A 22,986-nucleotide genomic window follows, 5' to 3' on the forward strand; every position below is an offset into this window, starting at 1 on the left:
TATCACTGTCCTGCCACAGGCTATCACACTACCACCACCATGCTGATGTGATGTTTTGTTTTGTTTTTAAATTAAATGCTGTATTAGTTTTATGTCAGATTTAACGGGACTCAAAGCTTCATATAAATTAAACTCATATTGTATAAGGTTTCTTTTGGTGAATGTGAGATGAGCCTTTGTGTTCTTTTTGCTCAGCGGTGCGTTTCTCTTTGGACTTCTCCCATGGATGATATTTTTTTTACCCAGTCTCTTTCTTATTATTAAATAATGAATGCCGACTTTAACTGAGGCAGGTGAGGCCTGCAGTTGAATTATTTTATGACCTCCTGGAGTCATGTCATGGAAGCACCTGAAACAGCAGAACGCAGTCATTTGGAGTAATTTTCATTTCCATTTTCAGACGGATAGATGTCAATGACTTTGTTTCTCAGCTGTTTCTTTAGATTTTGAGAGCTTTTAGCCTTCTTCACGTTATCAGACAGGTTCTATTTAAGTGATTTCTGGATTCAACAAGTCTGGCAGCAATAAGGCTTCGTATTAGCTAATGAAGCTTAACTTTCCAAAATCAATGGTTTATCACAGTTAATTCATTATTCCTTTTCATATAGGGCCAGGCTTGTAAACTTTTTTCCCTTGATAAATGAAATCCTCATTTAAAAATTTCTATTGACTTGGATTTTATTTGGATAGGGTGTTTTATTTTGTACATACTTTTATTTGTCAACTTGAGATTTTCTTTAACTGATTGCTAGATTTTATTTTATATGATGGGATAGGATATATTTCCTTTATGGCAAAGATGGAAAATGCTTTTGTTAGAGCAGTTAAAAACTAAGACAAACACACAATACATATAAGAAATAGTGCCAATAAGTAGAATGATATGTTGCTGAATAAAACAGAATAGGACAAAAATATATCAATAAGTATCAAACTAATCTAAACAGATACATATACTGAAGGGAAATGAGTGTAAACTGAAATAAAAAATAATATATAAAAAGGTAAAATATTGTAAGTTCAATAGAGCAGCAATGGCTTATTAAATGTAATACAAGCAGTATAGCAACTATCAGATGATATTAAGGTTACTCAGTGTAGCTTATCCATACACCAATCCCTAACTCGAGACTCTAAACGATGCATAGTTTTTAGTTATACCAGGGATAATATATGAATTGTATGCTGTACAAATTAGAAAAAATGAAACTGAAAGATTGCAAATAAAAGTGAACACATAAACCGCATTCATAGCTGGAAAGGGATACATCTTTAGTTTGTAAGTACTATGAAGTACTTTACCTTTACTAAGTAGAAACAGTAGAAAAATATTATTCTTAGCCTGTCTTCGACGTTCAGTGAAACTCTGCTACAAATTGAAAACAAATTCTAATCATGAGGTGTTGATTATGCTTATTTCTAGATCCATATTTTGTTTCTCAGAGTTTACCAGCATAGCCTTGTATGAAACACAGTTCAGAATAACCTTCAAAACTCTATCAAATAACTGAGTATAAACTATAACAGCTGAAACATAAGTAGCAAAGTAAAGGATCTGAGAGATGTGATCACCTAAAGATCAAATTGGTCCATAACTCTCCCCATTTAACAGTAAGTCAGGTCAGGCGAGTCTTAATTCAACAGACACTGTTCATCACCTGACTCATTAGGCAGCACATGACAGGCCATGTTTCACTGCTGGCTCAGTAAATTTAGCACATCTGTCATGATCACACAGCTGCATATGCCTAAAGGACCAGATTTTACAATGGATTTCATAGACCAAGATCTTAAACAAGAGTAAAGACAACAAAATGACTTAATCTGAAATTGCCAGGAGTCCTATTACAAACCAGAATCAATGTCCAAATCAGAGACTCCATCTTTGTCATCAGATTTCCCATCATCTTTAATTAGTATACTGTAAATAAAAACTTTATGAACCATTCATCTATTACTTTCAGTTACTCTTTTAACATTTTTTCATAACTACAGGCTTTGTCAGTGGGCATATTTTGACACATCAGAGTAGTAAAAGTAATAAAAACTGAGCCCTAACTGTCAGTACGTGAATCACAGGTGGACTCAGCCTGAAGACTGCAATGAGAAAAACTTTACCTGCTTGTTGTTTTTAATAAACCAAACATTGTACTTCACAGGGTTCTGATCTATGTTTGTAAGAAAAAAAAACCCAAATTTGTACAAAGTACAAATGTGGTGCTTAGAAAAAATTAATTTACATATTTGATGTTGTTTTAAACCATAGACAAGATTGTTCTTTCTAAGTGTGGACAACCACTTTTCTCCTCTTGGTGTCAGTGAGATAACTGAACATGCATCCCCATGCAGAAATTGTGTATAACTGAGGAAAGATCACAAAAAAACGTGTGTCACGCCATTCATTTTCCCTAGTTTATTACATAATGAATTCAGAGTGTATACGAGTGTGTATATATACACTTGACTGCGGTATAAAATACTGTTGTAGATCAATGGATTTATTGCCTACTAATTTGAGAAAAACAGAGCTTTCTCTCTGTATTCACATGCTCCAGTTGCCGGTGTTCCGGCTAATCACTTCCTGAGCCCCGCTGACCCTCCGAGGGCTCTGCCTATCAGTATTCAGAGGATGATTCTGATTGGTTCCGTCATTGCCTGGATACCACGCAACAAACTCAGGCTACGTAGAGCGGGCAGTCTGACGAACGCCAGCTTTCAACTATAATAAAAGAAAAGAGAACCTTTACTTTGTTTTTGTGTTTGACGTTATTTTCTATAATAGTAGCCACTCCATCCGATAGGAATGGCAGCGGTGGTTCTGTACGGCCGTCGTAGAGGAGCTAGTAAGAATGGTGAGAGCAAAACAAATATTTCAAAGTTTATTATGTGTAGTTATATAGTTAACCTTTGCTACCAGAGCCGTTTTAAGCCATTATTGAACCAAAAACTCTAGATGGAGCCGAATGTAATGCTCATTTATTTAAGCTATTTGTTTGTGCTTTTGATTTTAAATTTTGAAAGTCTTTCCAAGATCCTGCTTCACTTCACTTCAACCAAGAAGTACAACTATGAAAGTCAGTTATTTTACAAGTGGGGTGTTGTGGTTTTTTCTCTATATGAGTATAATATCTTCTAGGGACGTAGTAGGAACCTTGGTGTGATCAGTGGTTGCTGTAGCACATGTTCCAGTGGTAATTTCTTTATTAATGTGTCAGCAGATGAAGCCATTAGAGCTATGCAGCCACCAGACCTCCGACATGTTACTGTCTTAAGTAAGACTGAATGGCTGAGGATTCAAGATGAACTGTGTGGGGTTAATAAAGAAGAGAAGAGAATAAGAGAGGCAGCTAAACAGCGAGAGAACCTACACCTGCAGTCACAGGAGGTGGTGAAACTTTGGCCTGATACCCTCCATGTAAGTTCCATGTTGAGAGACATTTCCTAAGATTAGATTTATACTAATAAAGTCATGTGCACTTACTAGGTTGAAAAGAGCTGGAACACAAAGACAAAAACACACTGCATCTTACGTACACTTATGTCTTGTCACAGGGACAAAGGCTGAAAAGGCTGCAGGAAAAGAAGATTCGAAAGGAAATTGAGGAGGAGCAAATGAGACTGGCTGATTTAGAAGAAGCAAAATACCAGGAGCAGAGGCGGAAGGAGATTATTGAAAAAGCCAAGACTCAGCTCTACTGTCAAACCGACAGAGTCAAAGGACTACATGTTAGTCTCGCTTGTGCATTATTATGCCACTTGTGTATAAAACTGCACAATTTCACCTAACAAATGATTACTACTTCCTCCACAGAGTGCACTCCTGCTGACAGAGGTGCTGAAGGAGAGGGATGCTCAGATTGAGCTTAAACAAAGAAGAAAGAGTGCCAATATAGATGTGGACAAAGCATTTCTGCATATGGTACAGACTAGAGAGGATGAAGCCTCGAAACAGGAGCAGGAGAAGGCAATGCAGAGGAAGCTTGTGAGACAGGTTGCTGCAGAAGACCTGAGAAACCAGTAAGACCTAACAATCAGTCTCCAGCTGTATGTGTTAAGAATTTAAAATCCCCAAAACACCACAACCCCAGGACAATGACAATTATATGATTACTTTTCCTCAGAATAAAAGAAAATGAGCTGCTGAGAGAGCGACAGAAGCTGGAGAGCAAGAAGGATGGAGACGAAATCCAGCGTCTCCAAGCGCTGCATCAGCTGGAGCAAAGGATGGAGGCAGAAAGACAAGCAAATCAGAAAAGAAGCCTCATGCAAGCTCGCCAGGTAGGCTCATATCTGAATCTTATCTAGTATTTAGTTCACTGGACATTAAGTTTATTTAATGCATTTTACAGGAGCATATCACCAACAGAGACCTCGTAAGAGCCACGGATGCTCAGAAACAGGAAGCTGAAGAGGAGCAAAGGAAACTGTTTCTCTCTACTAAGCAAAAAATCATCAAGTTACGCAAAGAAAAAGAAAAAGAGCTGCTTAGGTAAGACAGAGTAAAACAGTATATATCAATAAATAGCTCTGGATCAAAGTATCTCCAGTGCTACATCTTCTTAAATATAATGGATACCCGTATGCATTTTCTTCTCTAGAGAGGCCCAGACACGTAGAGACAGGATCATAAACAAACTGACGGTCACACAGCAGGAGCAAGCTGTCAGCGAGGAGCAGAAGATCGCAAAGGCTGTCGCAGAGAGCGAGGCAAAACAGGCGCAGCAGCAACTGGAGGAGGATGAGAAGAAAGCTGCAATGTTGAAGTCCATCAGTGTACACAGAGAGCTAATGGTATCTCAAACCGAGCATGTAACATCCAGTGTGTTTCCTCTAAGTCCAATTTTTCTTAATGTCATGCCATTTTTTCCCCCTAATTAACAGTTTTTATTTAAACTTACAAGAAAAAAACCACAATCCTCTCTCCTGCCCCAACACATCTCATCACATAAATGTCTCGTTGTAAATGCATTCTTTATTTTTAATGGACACATTTATAATGGTATTCAACAGTATACAGAAAGTAAGGCAATGCATGATCTTAAATTGAATAAGTCGTACCTTAAATACCTTTTACTGCGCGTACACATTATTTTCCATTCTTTTTCATCCTGTTTCAGACTTAAATCACTTTCCCATGTCTTCTTAAGAGCTTTATTTATGAGCTCAACAGCTTTGGGTGCTCGTAAACTACATGGGTTAGGGTTAGAAGATCCCTGAGTTGCAGATGTTTAAATATTCCAAAGTGGTACACAAGCTCTATTTATTTCAATATACCATCACAGTGTATATATATCCTCCAATGTGTCTTTTCTGTGTAGAGAAATCCACATTGTTGCTGACAAAATTTAATCATGTGTGTAATGCAAACTGTTTTACCAGAGACAAGAGAAGGAGGAGAAGGACAAAATAGAGAGGAAGAAGGCCCAAGAAGCACTGCAGGCCAAGAAAGAGGCTGACAGAATATTTACTGAGAAGCAGCAACTAAAGGTTAAGAAAATCAGAGAAGAAGAAAGAGAGGTGCAAGACTTCAATGCTGCGCAAATGGTAATGTCGGCCAAAACTTAAGTTTTAATCAGAAAATTTGCACCTTCTTCACTGAAACTCGTTTGCCTTTGCCTTGCAAATACAGGCTGAAAAAGGTGCCAGACTTCAGCAGCTGAGAGAACAGGAACATGAGTTTGACGTGAAGAGTGCAGAACTCATCGCTGAAGAGGAAAACCGCTTCCAGCAGTATTCACAGCAAATCATCAACGCTGCAGCAGAGGCTCAGCGAAACGTGTTTCCACTTTGTAAAGCTGCGAGGGAAGGGATCGGAGGTGGGTCCGGTCCTGTTTTTAGTGGAGTCAGGCCAAGTTACCTTGTTCAGGACCACACTGGAGCTCAGATGCCCAAATACGTGTCATTGGCCACCCAGAACATCAAAAAGCTTCACGAAGCTGTAGATGTTCAGGATGCCAAGAGAAGACTTGGATTCACGTGGTGATAGGTTACATCCAGTTTGAGTGCACTTCCAGAAAGCAGGTTCAGTAAGTGTGAGTTTGTTAACTCTGATATGAGGGAAACACTGTTCCTGAGTCAGGCTGTGTGAACCTAACCTGCTTGCTATCAGGTTTCATGAACAAACTCACAAACCCCTCCTACACCTGAATCAGCCGAAACACTCGGTCTCACATCCCGAACGCCCTAACGTCACCTGCATTTTGTCCCTGTCAGATTTGGACAGGGAAAAAATGAAGATTCAAGTATATACATACAATCACTTAAATCTTTTAATAAGTGCTGTTGAAGGTTCTACAATGTATTTTAACTTCACAAGACCGTTCATTAGTGAACATGTTTGATTAAAACTGGAAGTTTCTCTTTGCCAACATAGAAAGGATTTGTTTGACAGCACTTATTGGATTGACCAATACTCAGAACAATGGCAAAGTCCAAGGAGCTCCATTCCATTCCTAAACAACTGCAGATTCCAGGATCATCAGTTCAAACAACTGTACCCAAGTGCAAGCTCTTCAGATATAGCACACAATGCCATGGTCTGCGTGAAGAACCACACTGTTACCTCAGATTAGATGAAATCTGTTAAAATGCTCAGCATCAACCCAGTAACCACCAATACTCATGTCTAGAAACTGCTTGAAATGTCCACATCGAAGACAGCTTTACATTCCTGTGAAATGAGAGGGTGACAAGCAAGAAAAAAAGCTCCAAACATCTCCAACACCTTCAAACTGAACTGAAATTTGCAGTTGCCCACACGAAAAGCCAAATGCCTTCTAGAAAAAAGTTTTACAGTCAGATGAAACAAAGAATGAGATGACAAGAGGTATGTTTCGAGGAGTAAAACCTAAGAACACTGTACCAGTTGTCAAGCATGGCGGTGGTACCATCGTGCTCTGGCTGTTTTGCTGTCAGTGGTGCTGGTACATTGCACAATGTGGATAGAATAATGAAGGACGATTATTGACAAATTCTTCAACTTTATCTCAAATTCAGAGCTAGACCATTGAAACTTGGACACAACTGGGTGTTCCAGCAGGACAATGATCCCAAACACACATAAAAACCAGTGTTGGAAGGAATAAAGCAGGCTGGCATTAAGCTTCTGGGATAGCTTTCTGAAAGTCTGGACCAGAATCCTATTGAAAATCTGTGAACTATACTTAAAAAAACAAATTTATGCCAGGAAACCAACCATTTTAAGCGAACTTCAGCTTGTAGAGCTGCAGCTTGAGGTCTGTTTGAGGTGCAACTTGCTAAGGGACATTTAAGAAAGATTAGCTGGGGTGCATGTATAATTTTGACCCTGTGTGGTTTAGACAAATCTAAATTAAATTCAAACTTGTGTACTCAGTTCTTGTTTTTTTAAGGTTATTAAAGATGTGTGCTGCACGATCATTTCAACCTGTAAAAAGAACAGTTCAAAGAAACCAATAAAAGTCCCAAATTATCATGATGAGTGTAAACTGCACTGTGTATTTGAAGCTGTCTGTGATTATCACTAAGTGGACAAAGCTCTTTTCTTCCATCCGGTTCTTTAATATAAATGTCACGGACCACACTAAGATTCGTATTAGTCCACTGGATTTTAAATAGAGGCTCTGATCTTTATTTATCTGTTGCCATGGTGAATCCTAGTAACGGAGGTCCACTGATGATGGCCTACGAGCTGAACTCAGAGACAACATACTCAGGTTTTCTGGGACTAAAAACTCAAGAGTTAATCTGCTCAGAGGTTTTTGAACCTGCTTTCAAACATGCTAAAAACATCTTGATACTGATTGTGCCTCCTTACTCTCCCTGCGTCCAGGGAGCCCATGTTGTATTTAATAAACCGTAAAGTTTTGAGGGTTTTAGTCAAGGTAAACATCCACTAAACAATGAGACCAGTGGTAAAAAGCCATCATTACCAAGGTTGAGACTGCCATGGCTTATTTCAAAATATAGAAATCTTCTGTGTCTCAACCTCAACTTTAAAGACAATTTTGTTCATTGTCCAAGTTTAATATATTCTCTTTGTTTTTTCATTGGTCAATTTTGATCTTCTGATGAGTTTATTTACGGTACTGGCTGTTAGCGACTGCTCCCCTTTAGTTTTTGACAAAATACAAGCAGAGTTGAAGTTCAGAAATAGATCAGAAACAATAACAGTATAATAACTTTTATCTACAGTCAGTGATCAGGAATGAATATGTTTTCATACCACTGTTTTGCTGGTCCTGTATTTTTAAAATGTGAATATTTAATGGCAATGTTAAACTAATATATAACTAATATATTGAGGAACAGAAGAGTAATTCACTTTGGTGTCTCAATGCAAGAAGGTCCTTGGCTTGAATCCACTAGCTCATCTGAGCACAGGTAACCATGTGATGGACTGACAATCTGTCCAGCGTGTGCCTGTCTTGCTCTATGACAGCCGAGATGGGCCCCAGACTTCCCACAACCTCTTGTGCCCTACTTGCAGTACTTTCATATCCCACTAGGGGGCCACGACACAAACTGTGGGAACCACATGACCACTGCCTTGAAGGGAAAGGGCTACACTAAAACATTGCTGCTTTATGCTGATGTCAGCATCGTTAATATAGAAATGTAGTGTAGTACATTAATCTTTTTGTGTCATTGTGAAGTCATATGTTCTACTTAAACAACAACGTTTTAAAGAGCTCAAACAAGGAACGTGCTTATGCGCCCCGATAACTAATATATTGCTCTGAAGTTTGGAGATGATCCAAAGGAAACTTAAGCTTTTTCATAATTAGTATGATCCTGAACTTTGACCTTCAAGCACTATATACTAAAAGTGCATTTTATAATCTTTACCCATATGATTTCAGCCAATTCTGCTTCAAACTTTAGCTATATAAACTATAAAACTTGAGATTTTAAGATACTCGAAGTTTCACGTTGCATGAATGTATCAATGTGAGGTTGTGGGGCATTGTATTATAATACAAAAAGTGTGTTACACAGCCCTCTGTATGCCCTTTTATATAGTACTTGATATGGTTTCTAGAATTTGTTTTTTTAAGGTCAACTTTAACCTTGGGTGCTAAGAATAAGGGTGCTTGGCCAATCTCGGTACTCATGTTCCCCAAAGCCTACTATATATTGAAGGTTGAAGATTATACATTTTAGGGAAAAAAAATTACATCAGCTTTAGCTGTTATGGCAACAACAATCACACAAAATTTGAAAATGATATCTTGAAAACTGGACACTAGACTAAGACAAACAGAATTCATACTCCCTTGCTTTGAAGGGAGCAAAAGCACATCACTCAGAATTTGTTATTTGAAATGATGGAAAGATGACTCATCCAAACTAAAAATAACCTGGGAACGGATTTCCACTGCAATGACAGAGTGATACAACCACTAATGACTCACTAATAACGGTATCGCTTAACGAATAAAAACAAAAAAACAATTAATTAAAATCAAACAGAGCCTTTTAATTCTTCAAACACTCCAGCAGTTCTTAAAATCAGTTTGAACCAAACAGAACAGAAACAAACTGCTTTTATCTTATACTTAACAGCTTGGCATTAACATTTTCTCTTTCAACAGAATTACAGGAAATGGTTAAAAAAACAAACAAACAAAAGAAACATCATGGGTGTACATAATCTGACACACAATGACAAAGATGAGCATGCAAGACACGAGTGTTTTCTTCCAGGCTGATTGACATTAAAATAACTCGAGGATACCTTCAAAATCTTTTTCTCCCCCTCTTTAAAAAAAATTTTTTTTTTTTAAACAAACTAAAATCAGAGAAAATTTTAAGTCAAGACAGAATTACAGAATTTACCACATGATGTAAAATTCAGAAAAAAAAAAAAACAACAACAAAAAGAAAACCTGCCTCCAATCTGACTTCACGCGATTAAATAATGTAAAATTTAGAAGAATACCTGGTACGTTTACAGCCCTGCCTGTGCAGTACACACACTTTGTAGTTACAAATCCTTTGTTTCTAGAATGGCTCCAAAATGTCAGCTACCAGTTAACTGTGTTACACACTCAGTGGTGGACAAACCCACAATCCCCATAAAGTCCAAACTTCAGCCAAAGGTTGAGGATGCTACAGTTTGCACCTTCAGGTATGAGCCTTTTTATTTAAGGTCTTTTCTACAGTCTGTTATCTGAATACCACAGTTATTTAACAGTCAAGTAATTAGCTTTGAGGAACCTTTTACAGTCATGTTATCTTTGGCAGAACTGTTTATTTTGTACTGTATGAGGACTGTGATTGTGCCCCACTGTAGATGGAAAGCTGACGCTGCGTACTACATATACGCTGTAGAAAATAAGAACATTGCGCGTTTAGTTGCTGTCAGAGCTGGAGCTAGACCCCGACCGATTCCTCTTGCTATCATTTCTATCTTTGCCTTTCGTACTGTCTGGTCTTTGGCTGGCCGGGCTCCTTCGGTCTTTGGACTTGTCTCTTCTTTTAGAATCTGGGCTCCTATGACTCTTCTTTTTCTCTTCTCTGTCACTCTCAGAGCTGCTGCTACTGCGTCTCCTCCTCTGGCCGGCAGCCTCTCTGTCTCTGACTTTTCTATGAGAGGATCGATCCCTGCTTCGGTCTCGCCTGCCACTCCTGCTTCTCGAGCGCCTGCCTCTGTGCGAGTCCCTAGCCTTACTTCTGTCTGGGCTTCTTGTTCGATGTTCTTTATCCCGGGATGTTCCTTGTCTCTTACTCTCCCTATCACTGTTGTGTCTTCTTTCCCGACTCCTGCTGCGCTCTCTGCCCCTCTCTCTGTCCTTCTCTCTTTTTTCTTCTCTCTCTTTTGATGCTGAAGTCCTACCTCTGTCTTTGTTTCTGCTGCTTGATCTGTGCTCATCCTTTTTGGCAGCTCTCTCTTTACTTCTGGACTTTGTCCTGGTTCTCTCACCATTTCTACCTTTTGTGTCTTCTTTATGCTTTTTGTCAGACTCATGACCCTTATTTCTGTCTTTACTGTGATCAGATTCTGCCTCCTTTTCTTTCTTATGAACATTTCTATCTTTGCTCCTTGAGCGACCTCTCCTCTCGTCACTTCTGTGCTTGTGACTCTTCTCTCTGCTTTTTGACCTTTTCTTTTCTCGGCTTTTACTGCGACTATGGGATTTATCCTTTTTCTTTGCCTTGTGTTTATCATGCTTCTCATCCTTCGCTACAGTATCCTCCTCCTTACTTTTAGATCTATGAGATCGAGTTTTCTTGTCTTTTTTACCCTCAGTTGTATGTTCAGCTTTTGAACTGGAAGTCCGTCTCTCTCTTTTCTGTGCTTTAGCAGCCTCATCCTGACCCTCATTCATGTCACCTCTGTAAAAGAAATAGTAGAAAAAGAATAATAACAATAATAAACTTTAGGAGTTAGACAAAACATCAATTTGGCAGACAAAAAAATATTTTAAAAAAGTAACTTTTCTGTTTTGTTATATAATCAAGTGCACATCCACTCACCTGCCACTTTATTAAGTACACCTGTTTAGCTGCTAATATATAATCTGTCAATCACATAACAGCAATTGAGTGTATTTAGCCCACCTTATTATTGTTAACCATGCCTGTCGTTTTATGAGCACAGTGTACCCCATGTTCTGATGGTTGTTCCAACACAATAACATGCCATGTCACAAAGCTCAATCATCAAATCATGAGTTCACTGTACTCAAATAGTCACCAGATCTCACTTTTGGGACGTGATGAAAGTTCATCATGGGCGTAAGGCTGGAAAATCAGCAACTGTGTGATGCCGTCATGTCAATATGAACCAAAATGTCTGAGGAATGTGACCTGCACCTTGCAGAAGAACTAATACAGTTCTGAAAGTAAAAAGGGGTACAACAGTACTAGCAAGGTGTACTTAAAGAAGTGGCCAGTGAGTGTACATGCACCATGTGATATAATGTTGATGCCTGCTCAGTAATCCAGGTAATTTCATCTGGATGCATCATTTTTAGTGGGAGAAACATCTCACTCAGCTAAGTGACTTCTTCAGTCTGAAACTGGGATATCATATGATATGGGAATTTTATTATTAAGTATGCACCATATACCACATGTAACTCTATGTTGTGTATGTCAATAATAATCATATTGAGTATGCATTTGGGATTGAAAATATTTAATTTTTCTAACAGACAAAACTCATAGGACGAGTCAGAGTGATGGAAGCCACCTCAAGACAACATGTGCATATCTGAAACAAAAATGATTTAGCAGGACTCTCCCTGCCCTGCAAAGTAATTCTGATTAAGGGTTTTGAGAGTGGTCAAATTGAGTTGTCATTTCTGAGGGGGGAAAAAGCCACTCACATGGCTCATTTATTAACTAAAAAAAAAAAAAAAAAAAAAAAGTCTGTCACATCTTTATGTATTAAGAGTTTCAAAGGTACTGTAACTCAAAAGAAATGGTTTAGGCCCTTAAAAGTTTTAAAAAGTGTTATAGAAATGAAATCATACATGTTGGGAATAATATTCCAACAGTTTAAATATTCATGCTTTTTCAGTGGTCACTGCAGTTTACCAACAGCTTGTCTGTGGTCATCTCAGGTACAAAGGCTCAAGGCTCAGCATGTTCTCCGTTTTATGACAAACACTTCATCTCTGCTAGGTGCACAGCAGAGGTGTCAATATTTACCAGCTTAGGAGGAAATGGAGCTAAAGCTGCTGATTGGCAGGATCCATTTGCAGTGTTCACAACCTTTTTACTGCCCTTTCAATTGCTTTATATTTTTTAATATAAAGCAATGCAAAGACCGTAAAAAAAAAAAAACCCATAAAAATCATACATGCACACTGCAATGTATGATTTTTAAATCTGAAATATGGAGCCCAACAAAAATTTCTTCTCAAGTGCTTTAAAGTGGATTAAGTAAAAAAAAAAAAAAAAAAAAAAGTCCTGCCTACAGGGAACTTCTACAACATCTTTGACTTTAGGTGATATCATCTTACCTGTCACCCTTAATCCATCGCTCTCCTGTGACTGCCCTCATCCTCTGACGCTGCATCTCCTGTCGCCAGTGTGGGGGAGTTTCACTGCGCCGAAAACGATCTCTAGACCTTGAACGAGAGCGTGATGGGGTCCGGTATCTCTAGATGGGAGAAACATAAATCAGCATCTTCAACATGCCTGTGCATAAGTAAAAACAAAACAAAGCTTGTTATAAATAAATCTTGCTGTATGACGTAAAGTGTGCAAAACGTTTGGTCCACCTACCCTTGGACCCCTGCCTTTTATCTTCCTGCCAGATCGAGTCATCACGAGTCTTCTGTGATATGTTGATTGAGAGTTGTAAGCTGCACCAGTACTGTAGGTGAGGGAAGGCGTGAAAATGAAACAAACTGTATTACTTTTTGATATTTGTGATATTGGCTGACTCTCAAACACACCTTTCTCTTGGTCTTTCGTCTTTATTTCGCTGATCCTTGTTAACCTCCTCTTTTGGCTTCTGGGCTATCTGGGGACTTATCCTCATAAGGAATCGATTTTCAGGGATGGGTGGGATTTCTTCAGGACGCACTGTAGATGTAACCAACTCATCTTGTTCCTTCTCTTCAGCACTTTCAGCTTCTGATCTGTAAAGATTTTGTGGGTCAGTAGCAAGACACTTGGTGCCATTTACACAGCAGACAGTGAAAAGGTGAAAATAAATGAAGTACTTCTTCTTGTCCTCCTTCTGTTTCTCTTTTTGCTTCTTTGCCTTCTTTTTCCGCTTCTTGGATTCTTTTTCTGACTCTTCGCTCTCGGAGGACGACTCTGAGGAGCTCTCAGAGTCACTGGAGCTACTGCTGGAGCTTGATGAGGCCCTCTTCTTCTTTTTTGCATCTTTTTTTGCTGCAACAACATAAACAGCATTATTATGATGACTGAAACTCATTTAAAAACAAACAAACAAAAAACTTTGAATATACTTTATTTAAACACACCTTTAGATTTGGGGATGAGCTCTCCACAGTTCAAAACTTTCACCTCAGCGTACGGTCGGCTGTTGGGGTCCGTCTTCTGGCTCTCCATGGTTTGAATGACTTCTTGGCCAGAGATCACGTGACCAAAAACCACATGCACACTGAGAAAATAAGTGGTAGCAATGCCTCATTACATGCTGCGTGCATTGTGCATAATGGGATTAATTAATAATTCAAAATGTAGTTGGGAGGCACTTACCCGTCGAGATGTGGAGAAGGTTTTGTTGTTCTGAGATGTGAAAGCAGGACATTCAAGGGGAAAAAAAAGAAGAAGCATCTAATCACTTTCAAAGTTCAGAAATGCAACTAATAATGCACGAGGTCAATTACAGGTAGGAACAGATGTTGCTTACATGAAAAACTGGGATCCATTTGTATCTTTACCCCGATTGGCCATTGACAGCAGGTACTCCTTGTTGTGTTTGACTGCAAAGCTTTCGTCTGGGGGGGGAAAAGGAGAAGATTGTACTGACATCTTGAAGCCAATGTCAGTTTGGATAATAACTGATGGCATTCACAGTGGTCTCTTTACCTTCAAAAAAGCCTCCGTAAATGGATTCGCCTCCTCTTCCATTACCTATGATTAAAAAACAAAACAAAAAACCATGAACCATGAAAAAAAAATCTGTTGACTCATAAGTAACACCATCCTTCCATGTCGAATATAAAATTTACAAGTCCTGTAAACTCACCTTCACTGAAGTCTCCTCCTTGAATCATGAAGTCTTTTACAATTCGATGAAAAAGGCATCCTTTGTAGTGGAGCGGTTTCTGAGTTCCCTTCCCAATGCCTTTCTCACCTGGACCAAACCACAGATCTGATTAATAACCTGTGCTGTTAATTGTCATCATTTGTGGAATAGTTTTATTGAGTAAATTCATTCACCTGTGCAGAGACATCTGAAGTTTTCACAAGTTTTGGGACAGATGTCTGCAAACAGCTCCACCACGATTCTGCCAACTGTGAGGAGACAGTGAGATCAGAGAAATTTACTTCTGTGTAAAGTACAATGGAGCACACTGATCAGTGGTTACAAGAAACGTAAATCACCGAGTTAATCATCACACAACACAATAATCTTTTAAACCAAACAAGAAAAAGAGAAAAACAAAACAGACGAGGTTATGCATCCATTCACTGCACTGTCAGTCTGTGAGTTTCATCATTATAATTTAATCTATACAAACACCCATTTTACAAAAGAACAGGTGTTATAGGTGCACAAAAAGTAATTAATTTTTAAATTTACTAGTACACATCAAATGCCTTAATTAATAGTAAGGATGGTAAGATTTGTGATGACACAAGACTGCTCACTTTCTTGCAGAAAATGCACAAAAAAAATAATATAACATCCACTAGCGCTTCTAAAAGAAGTTTTTCCTGGTCTAGAGTTCAGGATCTGAACAGAAAATGGAAATAATGTTAATAAAAGGACTGTGTAGATGTGTGCAAGTTGAACCCTGATGGAGCTTTCATCTGACAATATAATATAAACTGGCATTGATGTAGTTCCAGACTACACTGAGGCTATTTTCAGCAAATTTAATAAACCGTGTGTAGTGTTCATATACTGAAACATTTTACTACCCCATTCATGTCTTTAAGGGCAGATTACAGAGTACTGTTGAACAAAGCTAAAGATTATTGCCTTCACTTGTCACATTTTTTGACATCCATATTTTTCCCTTTGCCAGCTGCTGACTAGCTTGTTTTGGTCAGCATTAACCTCATCTTCAGACTATGAATTAACTGTGATGTTTTGCTCACTTGGTTGATCATGCAACCCATCTATAGTCCTCACTGCAGGGGACTTGGGTTTAACAGCTTGCTGTCTGTCCCCTCACTCTCTTCCCACCCTCCTGTTTGCCCTGTTCTATTCAGTACAGGCAAACCCCCCACAAACTGAAAGAAGACCGAAAGAAAATAAACCACGTGTGTTTTCTTGGTAAACCACACAAGGCTTAAAGTACCAAAAAGCAGCCAGAATTTTCTCCTTCTTACCAAGTACATTGCTGATTCCAATGTCAAGGAAGCAGCGAGGGCGCTGTACCTTGATCCCCATGATCACCTGAAAATGAGAAACAAGGTATGAACACAAGGATGACAGAACATCGAACAACCCCCACTCTGACCATTAAGACCTTACCAGTAACTTCATTCAGGAGCAGAAATTAAACATACGGATGGCTTCTTTAAATGTAACATAAAAGTTCACTTAAGTTCTGTTCGCCTGCATGATATCAATACAAACAAAGTACCGATACAGTTCCCATGCGACTTATAGCAGCTGCATTATCTGCAAATTAGCCTCGGCTAGCTAACCGCGCGATTAAGTATCGGTCGACTGGTTGAGCGGACAGCAGACACACGTTTTCATGCTTAAAAATAACAAATACCGACGCTTACACACACTCACTAACGTGGACCTTCACGTTACAGTTTCACACGCCCCCCCACCGTATCTTTTTAACGGCAGGCCTAGCGTTAGCATTAGCATTAGCAAGTCACCTATCGTTAGCCGCAGACATGTACATAGAATTTACTGCAAGAAGTGAGCGGTACATTTTCAGCAAGTTTAAACGGCGCATAAAAGTAAGACTGACGCAACAGTACATCACCTGGAAAACCGAATATACCGCACCGTAAGGCGAGCAGCTCTCCCAAACAAGCAAAATGAAGTTTCATTCAGTGCTGGGCTCAGTGTTTTCTAAAGATGGCGCGGCGAGGACGTCAATGTGTTTCCAGAGCCGTGCACCGGTCAGCGCCCAGGGCCATTTTTACCCTGAAACTGGCCTGGCAGGCCCAAATGCTCGATTGGGCTGCCGAGTCACTTTCCTGCAATGACATAAAACCAGTTACATTTGCCGTTTCATGTTGCTAAAAATTGCGACCACTTCATATCCATAGTTTATTGCGCAATTTTGTCTTGTTATATTGTATTTTATGTTACTGAGCAATTCTACTTTATTTGAGCTACTTTGTTATACGGTCGGTTCAATGTTTTGGTTACTGTAAACAAGTAACATTTTGAATGACTAACAAATAATTAACAATTTAGAAGCTCTTTCTGCTACTGTTTATTTTATTCATAAGACACAATTACGGTTTAGCATCTTCAAATTTCGATTGGATAACTATAAATTTTGAGCATTTAAGCATTTCAACATTTTAATTTACTCAAAAGTAACAAGGATTTTGACACATTAAGTCAAAACTTCGACAAAGCTTTGCCTGGGTAAAGTTTTTTTTCCATCACCAGAAACAAACTTTCATAAAATAAAACAAAATAGGTTTTATCATATTTTACCTTTTTCTATTGATTGATTGATTGATTTGCAAGAAAAAATCATTTAAATATATAAACCTGAACGAGCCACTGCCTGAAAGCCCAAATCCAGGGTTTAATAAATTCTCATTGCCTTATGTCACTGCTACGGAAGTAAAACTTCAGCGCACACATGTAGGGTAAATTTGACTTTGAGCCGTTTTTATTACCTTTTTGTATTTGTATTAAGATATGTGATGCACGAATCTCGATTATACACAGAAATCTAGGCAAGAATGCAGCTGTAAGGGCAAGTCCGAGGTTGTTGGGGGGTTTAGGTGATTGCTTCTTTAAACACGTGAGGCAGCAGCCTCCACTTCAGTCCAGTGGTTACCAGTAGAAAGCCTCCGAGCGGACAGTTTCTTCACCAGCTTCTTGGTTAAAGAGGTCAGCCCCTCATCCCGAGTCAGTGTTTGTTTCTGAGCATAGTTTGAGATGTTTTTGTGTTTTCGCAGACCATGTCATGCAGGTTGTTTTCATCCCTCCAGGCTGTAACTGTGTGGGGTTTGATCTCAGCTCACTTTGAGGAGGTCAGAGCAGTGGACACAGGTACAATGAAGAGCTGAGCCCAAGCCTGCGATGATGTTTCGCCTCCGATCTGTGAACTCCTGCCTCCGTAGGCTCCTTCATGGAGGGGCGGTGACCAGAGACCAGGTGCTGGAGCAGCTTCAGGTGTGCTCTGCTGAAAACCATGTGTTTGATGTAGTGGGCAAGAACAAGGCTAAGCTCACAGTGGACCACGTGAACTATGCTGTGCGGTTGCTGTGGCAATTTCAGAAGGAGAGACCGGAGATGCTCCGGACTGTGGACCTCATCAAGAGTCACCAACAGTTCCTGACTCTTCGGGTTTTGGCAGAAAACAAAATAGATCTCATGGATGACTTCATGTTGATCGATATCCTCTACGCTTTTCTTAGGTACACGGTCACACATTATCCAGTGTATTCAGATTATATGACTGCAAAGGTTAACACGCATGCTTTCCTTCTAATAGGCTGAATATGGAGCCACATGACTCTCTTATTCAGCAACTGGTTTCAGAAGCATGGCTAAGAATAGACCGGTAAGAAAATGTTGGCTAATTAAAAAAAAATAAAAATTTGTGTAATGGTTAAAACAGTCATGATTTACTTTTTTGCAGGTTTCCAATGGCTTCTCTGTCCAAATTTGCTGTCTGCTTAAATGATCAGCACCTTCAGCACAGTCCTCTAATGGGCCGCATAACCAGCATTGTGAATGAGAGGCTGCCAACTATTGATGATGCCAGGTTTGTTGGGCGACCCATGATTTATCAGTGTTTTGAATATAACCACCTCTTGTTGTGTCGTCACTCCCCCCGGCTTTATTATGTTTCAGGATCCTGACTGCTCTGATGATCAGCGTGTCATCCCTGGTGTCTCCCCAGCTGCGGGATGCTCTCATCAGCAGAGCCGATCACCTGCTGCACACCACGGATCCCTCGAATTACAACATCCCGCGACGAATGGTGCAGTTTCTGCGCAACATCAAGTACATTCACAGACCGCTGCTGGAGAGGTGCAATGAGATCTTCCTGCGTAACATCCCCAGACTGGATGCAGAGAATCTCAGCATCATCCTAGGGCTGTATCAGTCACTGCAGTTCAACAACTGTGACTTCAGGCTAGCTGCTAAACAAAAGCTGACCGAGCTGATCGACTCGAGCATCGATCCTTTCTCCTTCACCAAACTGTTTGTTGCTCTGGCCCCTATGGCCACTCCAGAGATCAGAGAAAGGTTTGTTTCATTATCAGTAGCGTGATATGAGGGGAAATCTCTTTAAAGCAGTTCCCACTGACCTGATATCCACTTTGATTCTTTACAGGTTGGAGAACACAGCCCTCTTGTTGGCGGATGAGCTCAATGCACAGCAGGCACTGGCTGTAGCTGAAGCACTAGAAGAGATTCAGAGCAGGAACCTTAGCTTAATGAACAAGTGAGTTGTTTATGTGTTACCACCTGTTACAGTATGCCTGGTGTTGTCTTCACCTTGTGTGTGGTGTGTCTTATAATCAGTTCCTGGATCAGAGCCTTTGTAGGTGACCTGACAGTAGAGATAATCAGTAACCATAACTAATCATTTTTCAGAATTGCATCGGTAATCCAGAGAAACCTTCACCTCTACAAGTCAGTGGAGGTGGCCAGAATCACACAAGCCCTTTTTCTGTTGCAGTATCAAAACCCCGAGCTCTTCGCCACACTGAGAAACATTTTGATCAAGTAAGTGTCTGCCAAAGGCGCAACTGCTGCTTCACAGTTTATTTGGATAAAATGCAGACTGACGCCCTTCTGTCTCTCAGGTTTTTGGAGCACAGCGTCTTCCCGTACGAAGTGACCATGCTGACCCGTGTGCTCTCCATGCTGCCCTGCCCGCGACTCGAGGAGGCCGTGGTCTCTCGGGTAGACGCGGTAGTGGAGCAGTGTAATCTCAGCGAGCTTAACACCATTTCTTTTGCCGTGGCCAAGTGGGTGCGCAACGATCAGTCCTACCGCCACAACACTCACAGCAAGTACGTCCGTCTGCTGCAGACGTTGAACCGCTGCGGGCACGAGAGGCTGCAAACAGCCGACCGGCTGGACTTACTGCTGGACGAGCTCAAGTACGTCTCGGGGGAGTGGTTTGAGGAAATGCTGCTGGGCGAGACCATGATCACGCTGCAGAGGATGATCGACCAAATAAACTGGACCAACGTCCCCGAACTGGCCTTCTTCCTAACCAGGATAAATCATCTCAGCCCTCCTCTGATGGACCGAATCGCCAGTGTGACTGTTGAACACATCCATAAGGTGCTTCAAGAGACATTCATTGGATCACCATGTTAAATACTGCATACTGACATCCTCTATTCTTCATGTCTCTTTTTTTAAGATTCACTACTCAGCAACATACGCCACACTCCTCCCCTTTTCTGTCCTTAACTATGACCCTCCACAAGTAGACGAGCTGTATGATGCTTGTATTAAGCGCTTCACTCCTCATCTCAGTAAGTTATTATGTGTGATTGCAGATAATTTTTCTTTCTTATTTTTAGGCTTACACTCACTGTATGTACTTGTAGGCTCCTTTGACCCACATCTGCTGGTCCTCCTGGCATACTCCTTGGCTGTAGCTGACCATTTTCCCGAGGAACTGATCAGAGCAATTTTCAGCATAGACTTTCTGGGAAAGCTGGATTCACAACTGGAAAGTAAGCTGCCAGTTTCCTTAAATTTGAGCATCTGTGCCACAGCTTCCATAGGTGAAATCAGATGGGACTAATATAAGTGTTTATATTGCTTCCTCCAGCCCTGCCCGATGCGCTCAACATGCGGACACGACTGCGGCTCATGGAGCTCAACCGTGCCGTGTGTCTCGAGTGTCCGGAGTACCAGGTGCCTTGGTTTCATGAGCGCTACTGCCAGCAGTTGCATAGGAAAGGTAAGAGGATGCCCTGAAATCAAATTTTCTCTTTTTATGTAGGCTTGGTTTAAAACTGCTGCAACTTAATGCTATATCATTTACATGGGAGTTGTTTGTTTTTAGGGAGTGGCTCTGTGAGTCCTGTGCAGCAGCAGATCCACAAAATGCTGGGTGAAGTTCTTGGAGGCATTAACTGTGTGCAAATGGCAGTTGTTACGCCATATTTTTACACCATAGGTGAGTAATATGAGGTGACCGTATTTTCTTACACTGTTTTTCTTTTGTAAAAGTCTTTAAATGTATTGAATGGACTGATTCAGTTCAAATATTATCAGTTTAACTCCTAATCAAAAGCCTTTCATATAGTTATATTAAATTTCTGGTCCTGAAACGACATGCATATGACACATGGTAGGAAGCAGTCTTCAATCAGCACCACAGGGTCTGTTACTACAAAGGAGGATTTTGTCATATCCAGATAACTTAAGGGTTAATAATCAGTTGTTCTGTTGCCAGTACACCCACAAGTAATTGTGATTGGTCCAATGCTGCCAGTGCCACCCCTTTCTTATGAACATGGGGGAGGGTTAACTTCGCAAGTTGATAACTACCTTTTTGTGACCATTTAACCCTAATATTAAGTGTTAGGGTGACCAGATAATAGCTTCATAGTACAGGCCTCAGGTGTGCAAAAGGTAGTCTCTTAGATTTTATTTTAAAGAAATCCTGAAAGATCATCACAAATTGCAATGGTGTAACTGGGAGACATAATCTTGACTTTCTCAGGAAAATACCATAGACAAATCCTGATCCAGATTTCCTTCTTTGTCGAGGAGCTCTGCACATGATGTTGTCACGCAGTCTCATTTTTAAAAACGCGACACGTCACTTTGTCTTTTTCAGACTTTGAATGCAAACTGGACAAACACTTGAAGCCGCTGTCCTACATCGAGCCAAGCACACTGCAGATCTCAGACAGAGGAAAAGTTCACTGGGACACAAGCTCACTGGAAAACATCAGGGATGAGCTTCCAACTGGAGCTCAGCGGTATGGAGATCCTTATATGTACTTGTATATACACAGATCAAGGATACTTAGTATGTTGACATCCTCACTTTGCCTTTTTCTCAGTGTCGCTGTGGACTTTCTTGATTCAAAGTACTTCTGCAAAAACACTCATCACATGAAAGGTGAAGCCCTGATGAGAAAGAGACACCTTGAAATTCTGGGATACCGTGTTGTTCAGGTGAGACATTTTTACTCTGGTTGATGTTAAATGTCGTTCTCTAACTGCATCCAGTTTAAATACTAGCAATATTACAATAGACCTGCTGTGCAGTAATTGGTGATGTTTCGGTTTCGCAGATCCCTCACTTTGAATGGAACTCTATGGAGCTTTCAACACAGCATGCCTGGAAGGAATATCTAAAAAAGAAGATATTCAGATAGCGTTCCTCCCGAAAGCCCTTATTTATAAAATCATGATTGAAATGTTGCTTTCAGCACCGAAGTCGGAGTTTCTGTGACTGAACACACAGCACAGAAACTCCCCCCATATTTAATTATAGTCTAAAGTTGACATGAGTCTACCTCATTCACCTTAAATGAGATTGTGTATTATGTGCTTTTGTAATTAATACGATTTTTTCTAAATAAAATCTGAAAAATTTTATTTTTGCTTTATATTTTCAATATTTAGATCAGTGAACTTTTGCAAAAAATGACTGTCCAGCTTTTAAACATCATTGCATATCTGTTACTTAGAACTAGTGTTTTAATGCATCATTATATGTTTATGATGACACGTGTCAGATTGCACAGGGCCACACAAGAGTGGACTCCTGAGTTTTTGCTATCAGGGGATCACACATCCAACAGTATTTAGATTTTTTTTTTTTTTTAAAGTTGCTTTTATTTTTCTGCATACATGATGTTGACCTCTTAAAACACCAACGTGTCTAAAATACCAAAGAGCCATGGTATATTTGTGACTGATTTCAATACTATAAAAGAAAACCATGTGTTGGGGAATTCTCAGATGTGCTATAGAGCGAGGGTTCTCAGATTGTGGTCCATGAGCACAGTAAAATGCACTAGTACATAATTTAATCATCCACAATTAAAATGAGATTCACTTAAAAAAGTTTAAACACTGATCTACTCTTCAAGATCACTTTCAGCACGCCTATCCTTTTTTTATTCCTCTATGTGCTTGCATGGGCTCTCTGCAAATGTTGAGGATGATCAGGCAACAAACAGCAGCTTTCAGTGGAA

General features: G+C 40.0%; 3 protein-coding genes across 8 annotated transcripts; 2 read left to right on the top strand and 1 right to left on the bottom strand.

The window, feature by feature from the left end:
• Positions 1 to 2,592: 2,592 nt before the first annotated feature.
• ccdc173 (coiled-coil domain containing 173) lies at positions 2,593 to 7,597 on the top strand. Its single transcript, XM_040028144.1, has 9 exons — positions 2,593 to 2,852; positions 3,219 to 3,415; positions 3,553 to 3,726; positions 3,812 to 4,017; positions 4,122 to 4,278; positions 4,350 to 4,489; positions 4,599 to 4,791; positions 5,380 to 5,544; positions 5,630 to 7,597. The coding sequence occupies exons 1-9, from the start codon at positions 2,804 to 2,806 to the stop codon at positions 5,981 to 5,983; spliced, it is 1,635 nt and encodes a 544-aa protein (XP_039884078.1). The 5' UTR covers positions 2,593 to 2,803; the 3' UTR covers positions 5,984 to 7,597.
• A 1,839-nt stretch (positions 7,598 to 9,436) lies between these two features.
• On the bottom strand, positions 9,437 to 16,734 carry ppig (peptidylprolyl isomerase G (cyclophilin G)). 3 transcript variants are annotated; one of them, XM_040028143.1, is made up of 13 exons: positions 16,610 to 16,734; positions 15,970 to 16,036; positions 14,851 to 14,925; positions 14,657 to 14,764; positions 14,497 to 14,541; positions 14,318 to 14,405; positions 14,164 to 14,193; positions 13,926 to 14,065; positions 13,659 to 13,833; positions 13,389 to 13,574; positions 13,216 to 13,306; positions 12,951 to 13,090; positions 9,437 to 11,316 (listed from the first exon to the last, which is right to left on the bottom strand). In XM_040028143.1, exons 2-13 carry the CDS (start codon positions 16,028 to 16,030, stop codon positions 10,332 to 10,334), a joined length of 2,124 nt encoding a protein of 707 aa, XP_039884077.1. In that variant the 5' UTR covers positions 16,031 to 16,036; positions 16,610 to 16,734; the 3' UTR covers positions 9,437 to 10,331. The 3 variants fall into 3 exon arrangements, with proteins under 3 accessions (XP_039884077.1, XP_039884076.1, XP_039884075.1); XM_040028142.1 differs by having other exon boundaries at positions 16,587 to 16,734; XM_040028141.1 differs by lacking the exon at positions 16,610 to 16,734 and adding an exon at positions 16,115 to 16,551.
• A 605-nt stretch (positions 16,735 to 17,339) lies between these two features.
• On the top strand, positions 17,340 to 22,381 carry fastkd1 (FAST kinase domains 1). Of its 4 annotated transcripts, none has more exons than XM_040028148.1 (16): positions 17,340 to 17,428; positions 17,516 to 17,680; positions 17,782 to 18,210; positions 18,288 to 18,356; positions 18,435 to 18,560; positions 18,650 to 19,048; positions 19,137 to 19,247; positions 19,400 to 19,531; positions 19,612 to 20,098; positions 20,181 to 20,295; positions 20,371 to 20,499; positions 20,598 to 20,729; positions 20,835 to 20,948; positions 21,615 to 21,759; positions 21,844 to 21,958; positions 22,078 to 22,381. In XM_040028148.1, exons 3-16 carry the CDS (start codon positions 17,873 to 17,875, stop codon positions 22,159 to 22,161), a joined length of 2,496 nt encoding a protein of 831 aa, XP_039884082.1. In that variant the 5' UTR covers positions 17,340 to 17,428; positions 17,516 to 17,680; positions 17,782 to 17,872; the 3' UTR covers positions 22,162 to 22,381. The 4 variants fall into 4 exon arrangements, with proteins under 4 accessions (XP_039884082.1, XP_039884081.1, XP_039884083.1 ...); XM_040028149.1 differs by having other exon boundaries at positions 17,368 to 17,680; positions 17,782 to 17,965; positions 18,071 to 18,210; XM_040028147.1 differs by having other exon boundaries at positions 17,367 to 17,698.
• Positions 22,382 to 22,986: the final 605 nt, after the last annotated feature.

The sequence above is a fragment of the Simochromis diagramma genome, unplaced genomic scaffold (genome assembly GCF_900408965.1).
Source record: "Simochromis diagramma unplaced genomic scaffold, fSimDia1.1 OVJJ01000343.1, whole genome shotgun sequence".
NCBI lineage: Eukaryota > Metazoa > Chordata > Actinopteri > Cichliformes > Cichlidae > Simochromis > Simochromis diagramma.